Raw genomic sequence first — 21235 nt, forward strand, 5'->3', positions numbered from 1 at the left:
GGGCACCAGATTGTGATATGTTTGCAAGTCGATGGACGGCTGTGTATCAGATGTGCCTGCGGTATTGCGAGGTGATGGACGAAAGTTGATTGTGATCTGTTTTTCCTAGTATGTAATCCAATTATATAATCTGAATTGTACAGTGCTTTGGTCTCGACTGTAATGCTGTATATTATTACGTTTCACAAAATAAAATAAAATAAAGAAAAAATGGACTGAAAAAGTGGCTTTTTTTAAATTGCAAGCTATTATAGACAGTTTTATCCACACGATAAAATAACCATTTAACATCCAGGGCTACGACAATTCAATCCTGCAGCGAAAACGCTATGTTACATTTATTTAGAACGTTGTGTTGACACCTACTACAGTTACATAAAATTCAAGTAGTAATATTAAAAATACAAGTTTCCTAATAGTAGTATATGCAACAGTTGTATAAGAAGGGTCAAAAAAGGCGAGTGGCGTGAGTTACAATGTGAGCGGGAGCCGAAGGTAGATGTACATTTTTTCAGAGGTTGTGCAATAAAGAGGATTTGTATTGTATTGTATTGTTCTTATATTCGTGTTAATGAATGCATAAATGACAGATAACAGTAGAGGAGTAGGAAAAACACTTTATGTGACGTTTACACAATAAAAGTATGATTGCGAACTACCTGCAAGTCAGTGTTGCCAGGCGTACGATAAATGACGTACACGTACGATAATTGGGCTCCGGTACGTTGTATGTTCCAAAGAGCATTATCGTACGCAAAAGTACGATAATTTCAGCCCTTAGACAATGACACCAAAAAAGTCTAGTTTTTGAAGCAAAGTATGACACTTTCCTTGCGAAATAGGCTACAATTAGCACCTTTTAGGTGTTCGGCTCCTTGGTCTACGTCAAAATATCGAAATTTCCTGTAAACCGTTTGGATCTATCACAACAATACACAAATATATCTGCTTTTTTGCGCAATTTAAACGAAAATTGCGTTTTTGTTTGATAATACATTGGACATGTAAGCTTATTTTTCTAGAAATTTTGGGAGTAGTGCCTTTTTGTAGGCGTACGATAATTTTTTCATCGGTACGATAATTTTGATACTCAAATACGATAATTCTCTTCTGCTCACCTGGCAACACTGCTGCAAGTCGACAGTCTGTTTTCAAGTGCCAGGGCAAGTGGATGGGTTGCAAAGCATACGATCACAATCTGTATTTTATTTACCACCTTGTCGTACAACGGAGCCATGACGTCACACTAAATAAGCGCAACAATATAATTTCGTCCTGGAAAACTAAATTGGCTTGTAATTTAGATAGATCGATCGTCTTTTGGATGAATGGTTCGGTTTCCCAAAACACAGTCTAGCATTGCTTAAATGCATTCTTTAGGCGTTTAAAATCTGGCTTATTTTCAACCAACTAAGCTCATCTTCTTCTTCCTCGCGTTGTCCCGGCATTTTGCCACGGCTCATGGGAGCCTGGGGTCCGCTTGACAACTAATCCCAAGATTTGGCGTAGGCACTAGTTTTTACGAAAGCGACTGCCATCTGACCTTCCAACCCAGAGGGTAAACTAGGCCTTGTTAGGATTAGTCCGGTTTCCTCACGATGTTTTCCTTCACCGAAAAGCGAGTGGTAAATATCAAATGATATTTCGTACATAAGTTCTGAAAACTCATTGGTACGAGCCGGGGTTTGAACCCGCGACCTCCGGATTGCAAGTCGCACGCTCTTACCGCTAGGCCACCAGCGCTTCTACCAACCAACCACCTAACCAACCAACCAACTAAGCTCATATTTGCATTAAAAGTCATGTGATATGGAAGTAGGTATAGTCATTTTCATTTACTTATTTATTTATTTATTTATTTATTTATTTAACATTTATTACACAATACAAAAAAAGTACAAATGGTGGACTTAATGCCTTAAGGCATTCTCTACCAGTCAACCATTGATTTTTCATTTGTATGAATTTTACGCCAAAATTTATTTCTTACGACAATATAGATGAATAGATGTAGTAAAAATGTATACGTAACAAAATATTTCCGTATTTTTTAGTCTGGTAAATAACTTTCTTTCCCAAGTAAAAAAAAATATTAAATTTAACATGAGTATAACAATTCAATATTATTATGGGATAATAAGGTCAGCAATAAATTGCTCGGATAATTAGCTGAAGATAATAAATATTAAATAAATAAATAGATATATAGGGACATTATTACACAAATTGACTAAGTCCCACGTTATGCTCAAGAACTTAAGAAGAACTTAAGAAGTTACTTAAGAAGGCTTGTGTTGTGGGTACTCAAACAATATTATATATAATATACAAATAGTTAAATACATAGAAAACATCCATGACTCAGGAATTTGTGCTTATCACACAAATACATGCCCTTACCGGGATTCGAACCCAGAGCCATCGGCTTCATGGACGGGGTTACTACCCACTAGGCCAGACCGGTCGTCTTAGCTTAAGATAATAATTATATAATGTATATTATGTAAACGACAAATCGAAAGAGCTTGTTGCTAGGCTTACTTCAATACAGAATATTTGAAGTTTGATTTAAAAAGCGCAATTGGGTACTTGACACATGTTGAATATTATAACAGAATTTAGTTAAATGGATAGAAAATGAGCCATCCATTATAAAAAAGTGTAATATAAAAAATTATATTGAGATTATAAAAAAATACAAGGCTCCGAAGTCTCAAAAAAATTTTTTTTTTGTGTTTTAAAAATAGAAAAGAAAATGGTACCATTCGATTCCTTACATTTTATTGAAAAATAAATTGTATGACAACTATACACATAAACGCAATATTTCAGGGTCAAAATGGCAATTTCCTTCATCTTCCATACATTTAGGACAGACTTATATGATGTGACGTCACATCACCTTATCATTTTGTTAAGTGGGTGATAGACGGGCGAGTAAGTTTGCGAACTTATGGCTTGACGACTTTTTTTGCTTGTAAAGTATACGTACTTAGGCTGACACACGAGCGAAAAAGGTCGTCGAGCCGTAAGTTCGCGAACTTACTCGCACGTCTATCCGGGACTTTAGAGGCGTTTCAATCGTCGAGTGCGAGCGTCAGACTTTAACTCTCATTTCTTACCTTTGTGTTGCTTAAATGCCATGAGTCCTATATAGACATTTGATCCTCAGGAAAATCAAGATCGTTTGACATTATTTACAAAAAACAGTCAAGTAGCCAATTTCTAAAACTGTAGAATAATTGTAGGCAAATGTGCTGCCTTTTTCAGGCGAATATGATAAAAAATTTTCCAATAGATTGGAATATTTGCTCGCCAACCCTAAAAACAAAACAGTGGCTGCATATCCGCTTGCACGGCGATTAGAGTCGCAGCCGTCAATCAATGCACACTTCCTATTGACCAACACTACATTTATGCCAGTATTAATAGACTCAGTCTAACAAGGTTTCCATATTGATACTGCTCCGATATGAGCGAAATAGCGGTATGCACGTATACAGCGATGTCTCGCTCGCACACCGGAGCGACATGCGAATGTGAAGTCTGAAGACACTTATGGTCTAAAGAGAACGGAATAACGTCGTCGATTGTGTCACAAGGGAGAAAAATATTACATAATTACGGCGAGGGCGTACACTGAATCCAGAACGAATTGAAGGATTCTATAATAGAATCCCGAGAATAGCGCGGGATTCTATAATAGAATTCTGAGCGTAGTGAGGGATTCAAGTGTGTACGCCCGAAGTGGAAATAATGATTAAATACTGCTTTTCCCATCATTTGTGAGGAAATTATTATGTTCCAAAACATTATTTTAGGCAATAAAATAGTAACTATGTAAAAAAATATGCTAAAACAGAAAAGTGCAACTTTGATCCCTACTAACAGTAAAGAAAAAGGGCCTTTTCCGATCCGGAATGGGATAACAATTGCTGCCGGCGTATTTAAGATTGATCAGTTTGTTGATTGTGCGTGGTGAAACTTGCCCTTAATAATATACCTACATCATTTCTCAAATAGTCCTTACACCCTGGCGGGTACTGCCACTGCGTGCGTCCCATGACACGGGCAAGGGCAGCATCCGCCTGGTGTACCCATTACATTTAATTAGTGTCAAAAGGGCATCTACGTTTTGGCTTCGGCTCCGCGCACGCCTCCCAAAGGAACCTATAAACCTAGAATATATTATGCTGAAGCGATCGACATCAAAATCAAAGTTATTTGTTAAGATTTAGTTAGTGGAAACCGTTTCCTCCCGAAATGGATTTTCATTGAAAAAGTACCGTTATTTCGCTAGAATCGCACGGCGATTCCCTCTTAAAATAAAACGAGCTTCTACTTATACATTTTCCATTAAATAAAAATAATGTCTAACGTCACCCAAGCACCCTTCACAAAATTAATATAAACACCCATTTAAAGTTTACTCATGCCACAAACGTACTCCGTACCACTTATCACCCTAACATAGATCTGAGTGCGTTCCTGTGTTCACTGCGCGCAGTGCGTGCGTTATGGACGGTTATGGTTATGGTATGGTTATGGGACGTCTTTAGCATAATGCTTTGAGCTTTTAATATGGGTTAAATGTATGCGATGGAGACGGTCAAATACTGTTATGTAAGATTTAGCAAGTAAAAGTAAGTATTTGTCAGTGCACTCACTGTTTGATTGTAGGAAAAAAACAACGAAAAAGGCGGGGTCGGATGAAGTAACTGTTGATTAGCTACGTACCTAGTTTTGATCTCTGTGCAAACCATGCAATCTCGCCATTTTTGAAGTTGTAAACAGTCACCATCCATATTTGAAGTAAACCAAGTTGAAAAAATACATTTGTGTATGTTTTATTTTCAAGGCTTTAGATGTTAGAGCATAGCACATAACTATGTTCACATAATTTAAAAAACCCTTTGAAAGTACAGAACTTTACATTAGTGGCATTCTTCACTCATCAAGATACACCGACGACAACTTTTTCGAAACATTCTCATCAATGTAAGTGTCTCTTAGAGTGAACAGCGGTGTGGCTCCAGCACCATGGAGCAGTTGGGCCAGAACGTAGATAGCCACCGCCTAGGGTGCCTTCAGCTGGCCCGGAATCCTCGCAAAGATAAGACGCCTGTCAAAGATGGACGACTCAACAAATATCACTCACCAAGATACACTGATGACATCTTCTTCGAAACGTTCTCATCAATGTAAGTAACTCCCAGAGTGAACAGCGGCGTGGCTCCAGCACCATGCAGCAGTTGGGCCAGAACGAAGATGGCCACCGCCCAGGACCCGCCTTCAGCTGGCCCTGAATCCTCGCAGAGGTAGGACGACTGTGAAACAAAAGACGACTTGAGAAATGATTCTTTTTATGGAAACCCATTGTGTTCATTAGGGTTACCTTGTGTTTTAGAATGGGGTCGGTTTCATTTGAGATCGAACTGAATGTTCAATACATAATTCTAGTATCAAGGATCAAGGCTTTACATTTACATTCTATACATATAAAAACAGAAAATCGTATTAAACCAACATTATAGCGAAACAAAGGTGTAATGCCTAAGCTTCCATTGTGTAGCCTGTTTGGGAGGTCTATTCATGTAGTAAATTTGTAATGGATATGATTTAATAATCCACGTACCTAACATGCCAATCGTTAACGCTGCGTAGCGAACGAAACAGAACTGTCACTGTCGCACTAATATGGAAGAGTGATAGAGAGAAACGACTACGCTATGTAACGGAGAGTTAATAATTGGCATGTTGGTTACGCGGGCAGCCGTTATGTTAGAAAGTTAAAAAAACAATGATGCCCGAAGATGCGCAGATAGGACAAGGGATTCTAGCCAAAATAACAATCATTAATACCATAATCGTTAACCAGGGCGCCCCAGAATAGCCACAGGGCTTAGAGGCGCCCTGCTGCCCACCCAGGTAGGTGACGGGGGCTAGGCAGATAAATAGAAATAGAGACCAGATACTATTTCCATGGAAAACGTCCAATTGCTCACTGTGGGTGGCACCAGGAAGTGTGGTAGGGCGAACATGAGCGAGCCAGCGTCCATGATGAGGGCGCCCCAGCCCAGCCAGCGGATTTTGGAGGCACCATGCCGCCCGCCCAGGAAGTTGAGGGGGACTAGGCAGATAAACAGACAAAGAGACCAAATACTCACCACGGTACTATTTCCATGGTAAACGTCCAATTGCTCCCTGTGGGTGGCCCTGTAGGGCGGCACCAGGAAGTGTAGTAGGGCGAACATGAGCGAGCTAGCAACCATAATGACGGCGCCCCAGCCCAGCCAGCGAAGTTTGGAGGCGCCCTGCCGCCCCGCCTAAGTGGGTAACTGGGGCTAGGCAGATGAACAGCCAAAAAGACCAGATACCAACCACGGTACTGTTTCCATGGCAGACGTCCAGTTGCTCCCTGTGGGCGGCCCTGTAGGGTGGCACCAGGAAGTGAGGTAGAGCGAACATGAGCGAGCCAGCGCCCATGATGAGGGCGCCCCAGCCCAGCCAGCGAGGTTTGGAGGCGCCCTGCCGCCCGCCTAAGTAGGTGACTGGGGCTAGGCAGATGAATGATGCCATGTCGTACCTAGAAAAAATCGTTAGAATAGGCAAATGGCATACAATTAGACTGTTGGACTTGGACTGATTGGTATCGGTATAGGTATGGTAGGATAGGGTACGGGATGGATATGGTGGAATATGTTTATCGGTATGGATATGGGAAATGGTATGGGTATGCGTATAGTTACGGGTATGGAATTATGGATATAAGTACGGTATACATAGTAGTAGGGCCGGGGCCATAATTAGGGAGATTTTTTCCTTCTTAGACGTTCTGAATACTTTCTACTACTAAGGTCAAAAGTTGCGTCCCACACAATACTCAAAGACTTAAAGAGATGCTTAAAAGCTAACTTTGTCCTTTTATTACACAAAATAAATATAATGCGTTTTTTTTGTAAACGTACATAAAACTACAGCAAGTTGGGCTTCAGCTGTGTTTTTACCTATATTCATCAAACGTTATAATATTTTTATAAACCTTACCCTCCAGCGATAACTCCCGTCTGCATAGACCTGAGCCCGAACCTCTTCTCAATCGTCGTGATCACCACGTTCACAAACCCATTCACCACCATACCTGCAACAACAGAAGGTTCAAATTAGAATAACAAAAACATGGCGCTTAAATCTGTTTGGTTTTAGGTACGTCGGATTTCTGCAGTGGTTGGTCATAGTCGGGATTGATAGAAGTCTTTTGTGAAAGATAAGATAATAGATTTCACTGATTCTTTTTATTGCAGAAATTGGAGAGCCTGGACCCGGGTATATTTTGTGATAGGGCAGAGCACAGCGGATGTTATTCCAGATCTAGAGCAGAGCCCAACTGGGGAGGTACCTCCACCTTACAGAAAACCGCAGCCTAATAATACTAGATCCTACTCATAGTGTTGTGTTCCTGTCGGTGAGTAAGGTTGCGCCAGCTCAAGAGCTTCAGTTACAGGCGTACATAGGCTACGGAGACTGCTTACCATCAAGCGGGTCGTATGCTTGTTTGCCATCGACGAAGTATAAAGAAAGACAAGTAGTGAGAGATAAAATATGTTATTTACTCTCAGCGCATCTCATCCACAACAGCAAAACAGGAGACCGATTATATTTTAATAATCTGTTATGAATCTGAACTGGTTTTGACACGACTTGACGATCGTCTTGGTAATTGGCGCGCATCTAACGCGGCGACCTTCACTGCATTTCGCATGCACGAATCAGTGTGAGCAACTCTCAAGGACGTTACAAATCCAATAAAATAATTAAGAAATTGAGCTTCTTCAAGTTCGAATACTACGCCAAACAACACTACGTTCGCTACTAGCGCGTTGGCGCGTATTTTTATGAAAATTTTAACTTATTAACTGCTAAGCTACGCTCATAGCGTTAAGTCGTCAAATCATTCAAAATTCAAAATTCAAAAATTTATTCTGCAAGTAGGCCTCAAGGGCTCTTCTACAAGTCAGTAAAACATTATAGTAACATCATATAGTGACATGAAAAATACATAACAACATTTATAAATACAATTCGTTTTGCATCTACGAAGCATTTCCTCTACATAACAAATACACTAATAGGTAATGTGATTTCAAAAATCACTTGTTTTATCCATCAATCCGGCGATTACTTCCGACATCCGAACACGGGTTAAAAATAGCCCGGCTTTTGCAGTTATTAAAGTTTCAAATCACAGACAGGAGCGAAAGCCGATTCGGATTTTAAAATTTGCTTAAATTTTTATTTTGTTTTGATACTACCTTGACGATCGCTCGCCGCTGATTAGTGCGCGCAAAACGAACTGGAGAGTTGAGATATTTGGCATCTCACTCGCACATATAGGTGCGCGTTAGATGGACAAAGTTGTGCCAAGAAGTCGGAGTACGAATAATTTTCACATGCACAAGGCCGAACATATCAATACGTTCTATATGTTCTATAATATCTAATGTACTATATGTTCTTGTGAATAAACTTTTATTCATTAAACATATTTACAGAACAATTACCAAGCTAAAATATTGTGTACATAACTTTATTGTTTATACGTTCAAGCATACTGTAGCGACGTAATAAGTTTTTGGCAAAAAATTAATTTTTCATACATATATAGCTTTTATCTTTTTTTTTTTTTAGGTGACTGTTCTTTTTTTTTCACAGGCAACTAATACTCATCAAGATAATTCTAAAAACTCCAAACACAATTAGGTTGCGTTGTTTTATCCTATGGCTACCTCCTGTCTCCATCATCAGATCAGCTTAATGGTACCATAATATTGCATTGTCACCCGACTTACATATGTATGCAAATTTTCAGCATCAACGGAAACCGGGAAGTGGGTCAAATTTAACTTGCAAGATTTGTCCCATACATACTAACAGGCCAAGTTAAATAAAAGCTTGTAAAAACAGCGAATTTAGCCTGGTTGCCTCTTAAAGGGAAAAGTTCGTCTTTGTACAGTCAGCATCAAAAGTAGCGGATCAAATAACGCTTCATAAGTATCTACCATTCTATAACAGCTTAACAAAAAGTGATGTCTTTAATATAGAACAACTGAGACTGTAAAAGATATACTTTGGAACGTGGATTTTAGAAATGTATCTATATTTGGAAAAGTTATCTGAGATGTCAGATACTTTTGGCGCGTTGTTTCATCCGCTACTATTGATGCTGACTGTACCTACATATATCGTACCATATTTGTGTTTATGTGTTTTGTACAATAAAAAGTTGTCACATATATACATAACATGATTCAAATATCATTTTACAGTACATATGGTGCTACTTTACCGCACTAGTGCGAAAATTAGCATATTACGTTACTGTGTCGAACATTTAAAGGGCCATATGTACTGTAAAACGTTGTACGATACATGTGCGAATAGGTAATTCGCAACTCGTGTCGATTTCGGTCGTGTTTTAATTTATCGCCACTCGTTTCGAATTTCCTATTTTTCGCACTTGTATCGTAATGTACTATTGTGGTCAGTGTATGTGCCTGTATTGAATAGATTCGATATTCTGATTTTTAGGCTTCCATACCCAAAGGGTAAAATGGAACCCTATTACTAAGACTCCGCTGTCCGTCCGTCCGTCTGTCACCAGGCTGTATCTCATGAACCGTGATACACAGTTTAAATTTTCACAGATGATTTATTTCTGTTGCCGCTATAACAACAAATACTAAAAAGTACGGAAACCTCGGTGGGCGAGTCCGACTCGCACTTATCCGGTAAGGTTTTGACGATCGCTCGCACTAATTGATGCGCGTAAAATGAACTGGGAGTCGTGTCAAGATCATATCAGGAAAAAATCAAAACCTTTACAAATTGAAAAATCAGAATACCTTATCGGGCTACTAAAATACATCCGTCATTTTCAGAAAAATTTCATACGAAATTGGTAATTTGATAGTCTGGGTGGAAATGTTTAATGCAAAATGCACTTTCATAATAGTTGATAGAAATATCGCAGTTTTAAACGGGTTTGAGTTAATTATGAGAATACGTCAGTTTCCAGGATGGTATTTCGGGTAAAATTTAGCTAGGTAAATAAAATTATATTACCACAAAACGATTGACATAAATAAATGAAGAAATATGTTAATTCCCCGGCTCGTACCAATGAGTTTTTCGGAACTCACGTACGAAATATCATTTGATACTTTTCGGTGCAGGAAAACATCGTGAGGAAACCGGACTAATCCCAATAAGGCCTAGTTTACCCTCTGGGTTGGAAGGTCAGATGGTAGTCGCTTTCGTAAAAACTAGTGCCTACGCCAATTCTTGAATCGGAAGTTATTGATGAACAAATTATACCAAATCACTCAATGCCATCTCTTTGTTACACGACCAGATAACCGGATGTTTGCTACGGTACATTGAACATTATAAAAACATAAATAAGTCCAAAAATAATTCATGTAAACAAAATAATTACCTATCTGAAGATCTTAATCTATGTAATGTTTGTCAAAAATGGCAGAAATAAATGAATAAATAAATATTATAGGACATTATTACACAAATTGACTAAGTCCCACAGTGAGCTCAATAAGGCAGTTGAGGGTACTTAGATAACGATATATATAATATATAAATATTTTATAAATACTTAAATACATAGAAAACACCCATGACTCAGGAACAAATATCCATGCTCATCACACAAATACATGCCCTTGCCAGGATTTGAACCCGGGACCATCAGCTTCGTAGGCAGGGTCACTACTAGGGAATGCAAACCGGTTTTAACTGAAACCGAAAAAACCGGTTAAAACCGGTTTTTTTACAGAAACCCAAAACCGGGTTTTTAGAATTGAAAAAAAACCGGTTTCGGTTTTATTCGGTTTTTTATTTATTTAACTAAGTTGCATGTTTTATTCATTATAAGTGTATAAATCGGTCCTAAACCGGTTGAATCGACATCAAATCAAATAATGTGGTGTTGTGTTAGTTTGATCATTTGTAACGCTAAATGAATTTTTACGGTACAAAATACAAAAATACGAAAGATTTAAATAATTTAAAGTATTGGCAGTGGCAGGACATCCGTGCTGGTGTACGAATTTTATAGTAGTACTTTTTAATAAAAATGGGTATAAAAGGTCTTATTTATAATTTTATTATGCGATGCGCTGTAGAAAAATTCCACGTAATCAATTATATTAATGGCAGCATTAGAGTCTTTTGTTGGTTCGGTGATAACGACTTACCGACAACCTTTTTTGTCTCTTTCGCACTAATAGGAAAAGGTAGTTCAAACCCTAAAGAATGGAATTACTTGACTACCTGTGTTTGCCCAGTTTAAGCTAACACATTCGGTTTCTAATATACTAGAAGACAGCGAAAAACTTAGAGCAAGATTTCTGATTGGGCCATTTGATTTAAGACAAATAACATTAAATTATAAATTGATATTGTCATATATTTAAGAAAAAATGACAAATGACAATGTCTAAACAACGAACCAAAAAAATAATTTAATAAAATTGGTTTGTTCCTATTCCTAGTTACAAATAACATTAAGTCATTTGACAATTCCCATACAATACAATAAAAAAGTCAGATTTTCTGTCTTTAATTTCCTGATAAATCGTGTATATACTACACTAGCATTCGTTTTTACATGTGAACCAATCTTTTCTTTATTCCATGGCGATGAATTTAAGAATTGTTGATTCTAAAAAACCGGTTTCGGTTTTTTTTTTGTAAAACCGAAGAATAAACCGGTTTTGAAAAACCTCCGGTTTTTGCATTCCCTAGTCACTACCCACTAGGCCAAACCGGTCGTCAATAGAAATAATTATGGTAAAAACGTATTTAGGTAGATTTATATCTACGAGTGCATATTATTACGTTTTATTTTACTTAGTTACTTTCAACGTAAGGTTTCATAGATACCAAAGTAATGTAATTTAAAAATTATATACTTTTGGGTTTCATTTGGATCCCTTTATGTTTTCCACTTTTCATGTCTGATCACGTCACCAACGTTACCCTAATGTATAATAGATATATGAACTAAAAATAAGTTAGTTCATGAGGTCCCAGCGCGCACAATTTTTTGCAGAAATCGCGAAGCGTCTGGTTGACGTAACTGATGACCGAAGAGCTGACGGCTTCCTCGCGCAATATATCGGTATTGCGATACAACGAGGAAATGCCGCCAGCATCCTTGGTAGAATCCCTCAAGGGCCTATTTTAAATTTAAGCTAGTTATTACCTCTGTATACATCCATTATGTAAAGAAAGTCAGTACATATTTTTTTAAATAAGTAATATTTAAGAACAACAAACGTAATATCCACCCAATTGTATCACAAATAAAAACAATTGTACTCCAAACTCCAAGTAATTGAATGGACATAAAAATGAAAATTGCATTAGAATACGAAAATAAGTCTAATTTGAATAAATTGAACGTTATTTGTCGACGATATGATAATATACAGGAGGGATCTTCATCCGTATACAAGATCGTGGCAACGCATAATAGGACAAAAAACGTGACCGAATATGAATATGAAATTGCTTGAAATGAGGTTGTGGAATTATGAGCTCATTCGATGAAAGAATAAATATAAGTAACGGGGACAATATAGCAAATCAAATAGCTATAAATTGAGTCAATATTCACAGGCAAGAGCGGCTTGCTTTAGATACCTCTATTAAATTGTTTCACGGGTAGAAGTCAACGCAAATATACAAGAAAGAATTTTCATATTTTTCTGCTATTATTTTTAACACTCTTTTTCACATGTTTTTGTTGTGTTATATTATATAACCAAATAAATATTTTTCTTAATAAATTAAAAAAAAAAATTATAGGACATTATTAGAATAGAATAGAATAGAATTATATTTATTCAGACAACACATCAATTATTACAAAGAAGATAATACATTAACAACAACAAGAATTAAGAAAAGAAACAGTGGAAGTTGAATAGTACAGTACCCCTAGTGTAAATAAATTCGATTTTGAAACGTGACGTACGCGTTTGCGTTTAGTCTCATTTTGTATGGGTTTTTGAACAGCGCGCCAAGCGGGACGTTTTGGAAAGTCAAAAATCTCATACAAAATGACACTTAACGCAAACGCGTACGTCACGTTTCGCTGTCGAAAATATTTACACTAGGGGTACAGAACAGATAAGGATGTGAGGCTGAAATGGTCTCCACTCAGTATTACACTGACTAAGTCCCACAGTGAGCTCAATAAGGCTTGTGTTGTGGGTTAAACAACAATATACAATATATAAATACTTAAATACAAAGAAAACACCCAAGACTCAGGAACAAATATCGTCATCACACAAATAAATGCCCTTACCAGGACATTTATTTCTATGATGACTTCCCAGGACTTACTTCGATCAGAAGGTAAAATAGTCTATTTTACAAATACCTAATATACTTATATACTCGTAAAAATTTCGTCAATTTCAAACTATGCATTTAACGACCGGTTTGACGACCGGTTTGGCCTAGTGGGTGGTGACCCTGCCTACGAAGTTGATGGTCCCGGGTCCAAATCCTGGTAAGGGCATTTATTCGTGTGATGAGCATGGATATTTGTTCCTGAGTCATGGGTGTTTTCTATGTGTTTAAGTATTTATCATTATATATTATATATATCGTTGTCTAGGTACCTACAACACAAGCCTTATTGAGCTTACTGTGGGACTTAGTCAATTTGTGTAATACTATCCTATAATATTTATTTATTTATTTAACTAGGTGACTATGTATATTATTATATCATAAGACTGCACCGCCCCAGAAACAAATTCCTAATTACCTTAGGTCTTTTAACTTCTTTACCCCCCGTCCGGGTTGTGAACTTCGTTCCTCCCGGTCCCTTAAACTTGCAGTACTTCCTCACCATAGTGGTTATATCTCGTCTTCCTTTACTGTTCAAGATATCCGTCTCTGGAATGTACTTCCCCTGACAATTAGACAAGCCCCTAGCAAGTTTGTTTTCAAACGTATGCTTCACAAGAACCTGCCGAGTGCAGCACAAGTAAGTTAGTCCTCCTCCGCGCATATGCATAGTTTTTATAATATGTATGTATATTGATATTATATGTTATATTTATGTATATATATATTGGTATTTACATAACAATATGTCTATAACATAACATATATGTATTACCTAATATAATTTGTGTAACATTGTAAATAATGTTATTAATGTCCAAAATTGTAAATAGTATTTTAAAATTACTTTTATACTTGTCATTTCTTATGAATTATTTTTCTCACTGCACCCACCCACACCCACAAACCCACATTTTTGAGAATTTCTGTTTTGCCCTATGGTTGACGGTAGAGAATGCCTTAAGGTATTAAGTCCGCCATTTATACTTATTTTTATTGTGCAATAAAGTTTAAATAAAAAATAATAATAAACAAAGTAGCATCAATATCCAACGCTGAGATCGCATGTTTATTTATTCCGAGCAGGCTATTCATCGCGAACAATATCAATTTGCGACTGGGGCAAAGCGGATCACAAATTCCAGTTATGCCCCAACCGCATGCTGAGTCACGGGCGCTAGGGGCACACTGGGGGCATATTGGGCTAGTTTTGCCCCGACGGACGTTGAATATTTTAAACCAGTGTAAAATATTTGTTGGTTGTGTTTACGTACGGGGTAAAGTAGTAGATGACAGATGTTATCTACAAAAAAATAACCATTACTCGACATGTTATAATATTTTTGTAATAATTTATCTTTTCATTAGATTTTATTATAATTAAGAGTTTTTATTATAATTAAGAAAAGAGCAGTACCTCTTAAAACAGGTAATGATTTACTTAAAAAGAGGTACTAAATGTTATCTGTAAATTAGTCTTGATGAATAAATAATTTTTTTTTTTTTTTTTTTTAATTTAACACTAACTCGCCGTCAAACAAAGTTCGGAAACCAGGTAAATTTCCAAACCGTTATCATGTACTTGGCGCAAAACCTTTTAATTTCGGTTTCGTTCGTAAAATCGTTATTTTTAAACCGGTTTTAAGGAGAACATTTCCATAAAGTTCTTGTCAGATTAACCGGTTTAGAACTATAAAAACCGGTTTCTTCCTATGTCGGTATCTTTGTTTACGCGGCACACCGCCAGGCCGGCCGGCCGCCTCGTCGCTCATCGAATAAACCGGTTTATTTAGGTAACAATAAAGTTCTTAAAACTATCGCGTTATTATGAAAGTTCGTTGTAAAATCGAAATAAACCGGTATAAATAAATAAATAAATATTATAGAATATTATTACACAAATTGACTAAGTCCCACAGTAAGCGCAATAAGGCTTGTGTTGTAGGTACCTAGGCAACGATATATATAATTATAAATACTTAAATACATAGAAAACACCCATGACTCAGAAACATATATCAGTGTTCATCACACAAATATATGCTCTTATGTATATGTCGCTATTTTTAAAACCTTTCCCGAGCCTTACCACCAAAAAGCCGCGGCTTCCATACAATCGAAGTGACGCTCCATATTAAAAGAATACGCTAAATTTCCATAAAACTTGGCATGAAAATATTATGTTACTTCATATTTACGTCAAATTTCATGTTACTTCAGTACCCCTAGTGTAAATAAATTCGATTTTGAAACGTGACGTACGCGTTTGCGTTTAGTCTCATTTTGTATTGGATTTAGAAAGAGCGCGCCAAGCGGGACGTTTTGGAAACTCAAAATCCTATACAAAATGAGACTTAACGCAAACGCGTTCGTCACGTTATGATGTCGATAAAATTTACACTAGGGGTACTGAATGTCGTTTTAAGAGTTCCCGGCAAGCTCGCCCGAATTTCACCTTCCAATACAAACGGAGTTTCGTCCTCATTTTAAAACTACGTATTGGATTGTAATGAAACTTTGCACATACAATGACATGAGGTACATTATGCCTTTAATTAGTTTATATAGCTCCAGCTTATAAAAAAAAACGAAATAGAGCAAAAACAAGTTTTGTATGATATACAAAGCGGAAAAGTAGGCGTTTCAAAAAGGCGGTGTACGGAAACAATACAATCCTAAGAAAAACACTCTCCCAGTTCCCCGTGTATACCAGTTTGATACTAATAATATTTCTCTGGATTTTAAAAGGAAATTTTTACACCTCCCTACTGCACCGTGCCCACGGGAGTGAGATTTATAGTCCCCAAGCGAGGCAGTAGTGTTAATAAAATGTATCTGCTGCCAGGTGGGTTAGGTATATTCTTGTTTGAGTAGCTGAGAGCTTCCGAAAAGTTTAGTCCCCATGAATACAATGTGTGTACTTTATTTTGAAAATTTATGTTTCATACTCATGCCTGACAACTAAGTTTTATGTAAACCGATAAGATAAGATAAGATAAATTGGTATATGTTTAACTAAAAGTACTTAAGGTAGTACTTAGTACCTTGTCGTGTTTAAAATACTTCAATACTAACCTGTGTAAGATTATAGTACATTACGATACAAGTGCGAAAATAGGATATTCACAACGAGTGGCAATAAATTAAAACACGACCGAAGGGAGTGTTTTAAATCGACACGAGTTGCGAATTACCTATATGCACATGTATCGTACAATGTTTTACAGTACATATGGCTCTTTAAATTTACTACATAGTTACATAATGTGCTAAGTTATCGCACTAGTGCGGTACAACAGCACCATATGTACTGTAAAAACAATTATACACTTATACCTAATTTAATTTTAATTAAAAAAAAAATGCCTTTCAATAGCAATAGTTTTAGAAGATTTCCACTAATTTGGTCTTAAATTCCTTTTGTTAGGTATCTCGCCCAGAATATTAAAATAAATACATACGTATTATTAAATAAGGCCCTGTGTACCCCCGGCACCCATAAGACACCGAAATTAATAAGAGCAATGATTTACTAAACGCAATAACCAGTGATTAATCTATCGCGCTCTGTCACCCTGACTTGGAATTCCGGGGAGAGAACGGGACAACCTATAAGGCTAAAAAGGAGTAGGATATAATTCAGATTTTTACTAGTCATTGTAGTAGTAGTAAAACACTTTATTGTACAGTCGCCATCAGATATATCGAAGCGGCCAAGGTGCTCACAAATATCTGAAGACGTCTCTATTGTGAAGGCGCTAGAGCTTAGAGTGCGTGTTCAGATATTTTTAAGCATCTTGACTTCTCCGAGAACTCTCTTTCTCCTTCACCCAACCGCTCTTTAACCGGACTTTTAGATTTCCCCCAAGTGGTTCTCTCAGCGCGGCGTGCAGCAGTACGCGAAGCGCGGCCATCTTGAACGCACTCGCACTCTTAGTGCTTGAAAAAGGAGACCTAGGCTAAAAATACGTGAGTTAAGCCGTAAGCCGCTCAACGAGGGGGGGGCGGGGTTACGGTCGGCAACGCGCATGTAACTCCTCTGGAGTTGCAGGCGTACATAGGCTACGGAGACTGCTTACCATCAGGCGGGCCGTATGCTTGTTTGCCACCGACGTAGTATAAAAAAAAAAGTAAAATTAGTTTAATGTCCCCACAATTTAAATTAAATTATACACAACACAGTAGAAGTTTTACATAGAAAACTTGCTTGCTTGACATCACAGCAAGCTAAGATTTTAACACAAAAGATACACTATTACGAAACATATTTATTAGATCCTTTACTGCACGAGGGGCAAATTTGTCCACTAATACCCCATTAGTTTGGATTCTAGGGGATAACGGGACTTTCCTCGTTATTTATATTAATAACGGTGTTTTTTTCGTTTTCTGGGCAGCCTTTCTGTGCACCTTAGGGCTTACGGCCATACATTCTTGGGTTCTGAAAATATCGATACGGAAAAAGTGGCAAAAATATGTATTCCCTACCTTAATATATGGGAAATAAGGTCGTGTATACATTTGTGGCACTATTTTCGTATTGATATTTTCAGACTTGACTGTACAATCGAACCAACTGATTTGTGAGCCACTATAGAACGTTTTCACTGAAAGTTTCATAACAATTTTACTTTTAGAATAAATGTAATGACGATGACCTAAATTTGATAAGGTTTCACTGTGGGTCAGAAATTAAGTTGATCGATTGTACAGTCAAAAGATTTAAAGTTGATTTTCGTATTTATTGGGAACAAACATTTATTTATGCAACAGACGACATATTTACGTCACAAAATATCAACATCGAAAAGTTTCTCCCTTAATATTTTTTACCTATTTATAACAAAAGGAATATAAACGAACATCGGCGACCCGTGGAAGTTTAACAAACCTAACTCCAACAGGAATTAAATAACAAATAACGAGGCGTCGCCTAGCTACTGTCCAAATCCCGTTCATTGATACTAACTTTTAACTTCCTAAATATTTTTATAAAAGGAAATTATACAGGACGGGATTGACGAATTGCCCAGAAAGCTGCATTTCAATTTTTTATAAAATAATATTGATGTTAACATCTCGTTATCCTATTAAAGTAAGACGCTAGGTAAATCAGTATTTACCTAAACGTAGTAAATAAACTCCTACAGTTTGACCCTATACTATTGTAAAAAATGTTCTGTTGGAGCTTTTAAATTAATTAACCCACTTTTCTGATAGCAGTTCGGTTATGTGAGGATCGCAGTTCTAACTGAACCTAGCCCAGTTTTCTAGTAGCATTTCGTTTTTGTAAGGGTCGCAGTTCTTACCTAACCTAACCCACTTTTCTGATAGCAGGTGCAGCAGTTCGGTTCTGTTAGGATCGCAGTTCTAACCTAGCCCACTTTTCTGATAGCAGCTGCAGCAGTTCGGTTCTGTAAAGATCGCAGTTCTAACCTAACCCACTTTTCTGATAGCAGCTGCAGCAGTTCGGTTCTGTAAGGATCCCAGTTCTAAGCTAACCTAACCCACTTTTCTGATAGCAACTGCACCAGTTCGGTTCTGTAAGGATCCCAGTTCTAAGCTAACCTAACCCACTTTTCTGATAGCAGCTGCAGCCGTTCGGTTCTGTAAGGATCGCAGTTCTAACCTAACCTAACCAACTTTTCTGATAGCAGCTGCAGCAGTTCGGTTCTGTTAGGATCGCAGTTCTAACCTAGCCCACTTTTCTGATAGCAGCTGCAGCAGTTCGGTTCTGTAAGGATCGCAGTTCTAATCTAACCCACTTTTCTAATAGCAGTTCTATTTTTTTGGTGATATATGCGTACATTTTATGGCAATCATAGGGATTAATTTGGGTAGAAATAGCGCATTAATTTGCTCGCTAATATTTGGTGGTCTTTCACTATCGAATAACAAGCGGTCTTGTTTTGAGCAGGGACGAGGAGTATGTAGTGAAACACCTTATGTGTGATAGTATAAGAACCTATATTCTGTAAAAGCCTATATATACATGTTAGGTTGCGCTGACACAAGCAATATGCGTTTATGTCGCAGTAAACCAGTGTGTTACTGCTAAATACTAAAAGTGGCTAATTGCCATATTACAACTATTCGGTGTTTAAATACAATTTGCAGTGCAATCGTGACTAAAACAGCTATATAGAACTTGTGTACTTTTAGAAGTTTTTTGTGGTGCTTAGTTTATTTTTCGAGCTTAATAGGGTACCAAATTATTTCTGGTTCAATAAAATTCATTTAGTTTCATTACCAAGACCCATTTTATTAGTAACACTTACAAACTTAAGTACTAACTTAGTAGGTAGGTATTATATTTCATGCATTTAATTTCTACAGCGAAGATTGCCTATAATACATATTTACAAATACAATTGAGCCCGATACTTCATAATACCCTGTAGATACAGCGTACATTGAACCGGATTATCTAACAAGTTTCCACAAGAAGTAAGTTACACCGTCCTTTACTGCGATGTTTTTAAATATTCAAGTACACTGAAAGTTAATAAAAGTTGCTCTGTAGCTGTTGCGTCTATTACGGACACATATTTACAAACTAATTTTCAAGTTTTCACAACGCCAAAGTTGACAAAGTTTTAGAGATGCCACGAATATTCGGCAACTTTTCGGTATTCGGCGTATTCGGCCACTTTGCCGAATATTCGGTATTCGGCCGAATGTAACCCACTATTCGGCCTATACTATACCGAAGATCTGTTACACCTACCTAAAATAAAAAAAATACACAATAATGAATATAACCGCAAACCACTATATTTAATATTTTAAATGTATTCTTAGAAAGTTGTTAAATACGAAGACCTTTGTTTGAGCATTGGTCGATTACAAATAATTTAATTTCTATCATGGGTTCCATTTCGATTTGATTCACTCTAAACTCTAACTACATTCACTAGTTCTGAGCAACAAAAATTAAATCTTAGCAAACGTTGTGCTTTGTTGTCGAACAGTTTTCAATGTGACTAAAAACTTCGGCCGAGACGGGGGCCGAATATTTGTATTCGGCCAAAATCATTCGTGGCATCTCTACAAAGTTTCATGTTATTATTTCAAGATTTTAGAGACAGTATTACAAGAGGGGACTACCGCAAAAATTTTATAGTTAGGGTTCCGTAGCCAAATGGCAAAAAACGGAACCCTTATAAATTCGTCATGTCACTCATGTCCGTCTGTCTGTCCAGTTATGTCACAGCCACTTTTTTAGGGTTCCGTAGTCAACTGGGAACCCTTATAGTTTCGCCATGTCCGTCTGTCTGTCTGTCTTAAATTTGGTGGTTGATTTATTGTTATTACGTATCATCTAAAATTTGGTGGTTGATTTATTACGTATCATTTTGTATTTGTTCATAATTTTCTATGTTTACTAAAATTAAATGTCGTTGATATGTAGGAAGCAATAATCAGATAGCAGTACCCATGTATCACTTTTAAGGGCACTTACCGCATCATTCCGTCGGCTCAATAGCCAAGTTAATTCTCAGTATCGTTTAATTTGCTACCAAGTGTAAGTACCCCTTAGTACAATTATCGATAGCCAGCCTAAAATTACCTAACTCAACTATACATTCAAGGAAACTTGAACTTTAATATCCTTCTTTAAGGTTTAAATTGGAACAGCGCTATAGAATAAGATGCGAGCTTTCCTAAACTATCCAAATCGAATATAACGACCGGTAATTTTAGATATGTCATATCTCGCATGAACGCTTATTAAAAACCAACTTTATGTCCTAGCTTTAAGGTCGTATTTTGAACGGCTGTTTGATAAGACAAG

General features: G+C 37.1%; 1 protein-coding gene across 1 annotated transcript in view; it reads right to left on the reverse strand.

The window, feature by feature from the left end:
- LOC133518615 (solute carrier organic anion transporter family member 4A1) overlaps positions 1-21235 on the reverse strand; it is a 118587-nt gene that overhangs the window by 26301 nt on the left and 71051 nt on the right. The window contains exons 4-6 of the mRNA XM_061852287.1: positions 7048-7141; positions 6382-6586; positions 5159-5327 (exon numbers count right to left, since the gene is read on the reverse strand). Coding sequence (XP_061708271.1) covers positions 5159-5327; positions 6382-6586; positions 7048-7141 — 468 coding nt within the window. The remainder of the gene's footprint in view (positions 1-5158; positions 5328-6381; positions 6587-7047; positions 7142-21235) is intronic.

The sequence above is a fragment of the Cydia pomonella genome, chromosome 6, assembly GCF_033807575.1.
Source record: "Cydia pomonella isolate Wapato2018A chromosome 6, ilCydPomo1, whole genome shotgun sequence".
Classification (NCBI taxonomy): domain Eukaryota; kingdom Metazoa; phylum Arthropoda; class Insecta; order Lepidoptera; family Tortricidae; genus Cydia; species Cydia pomonella.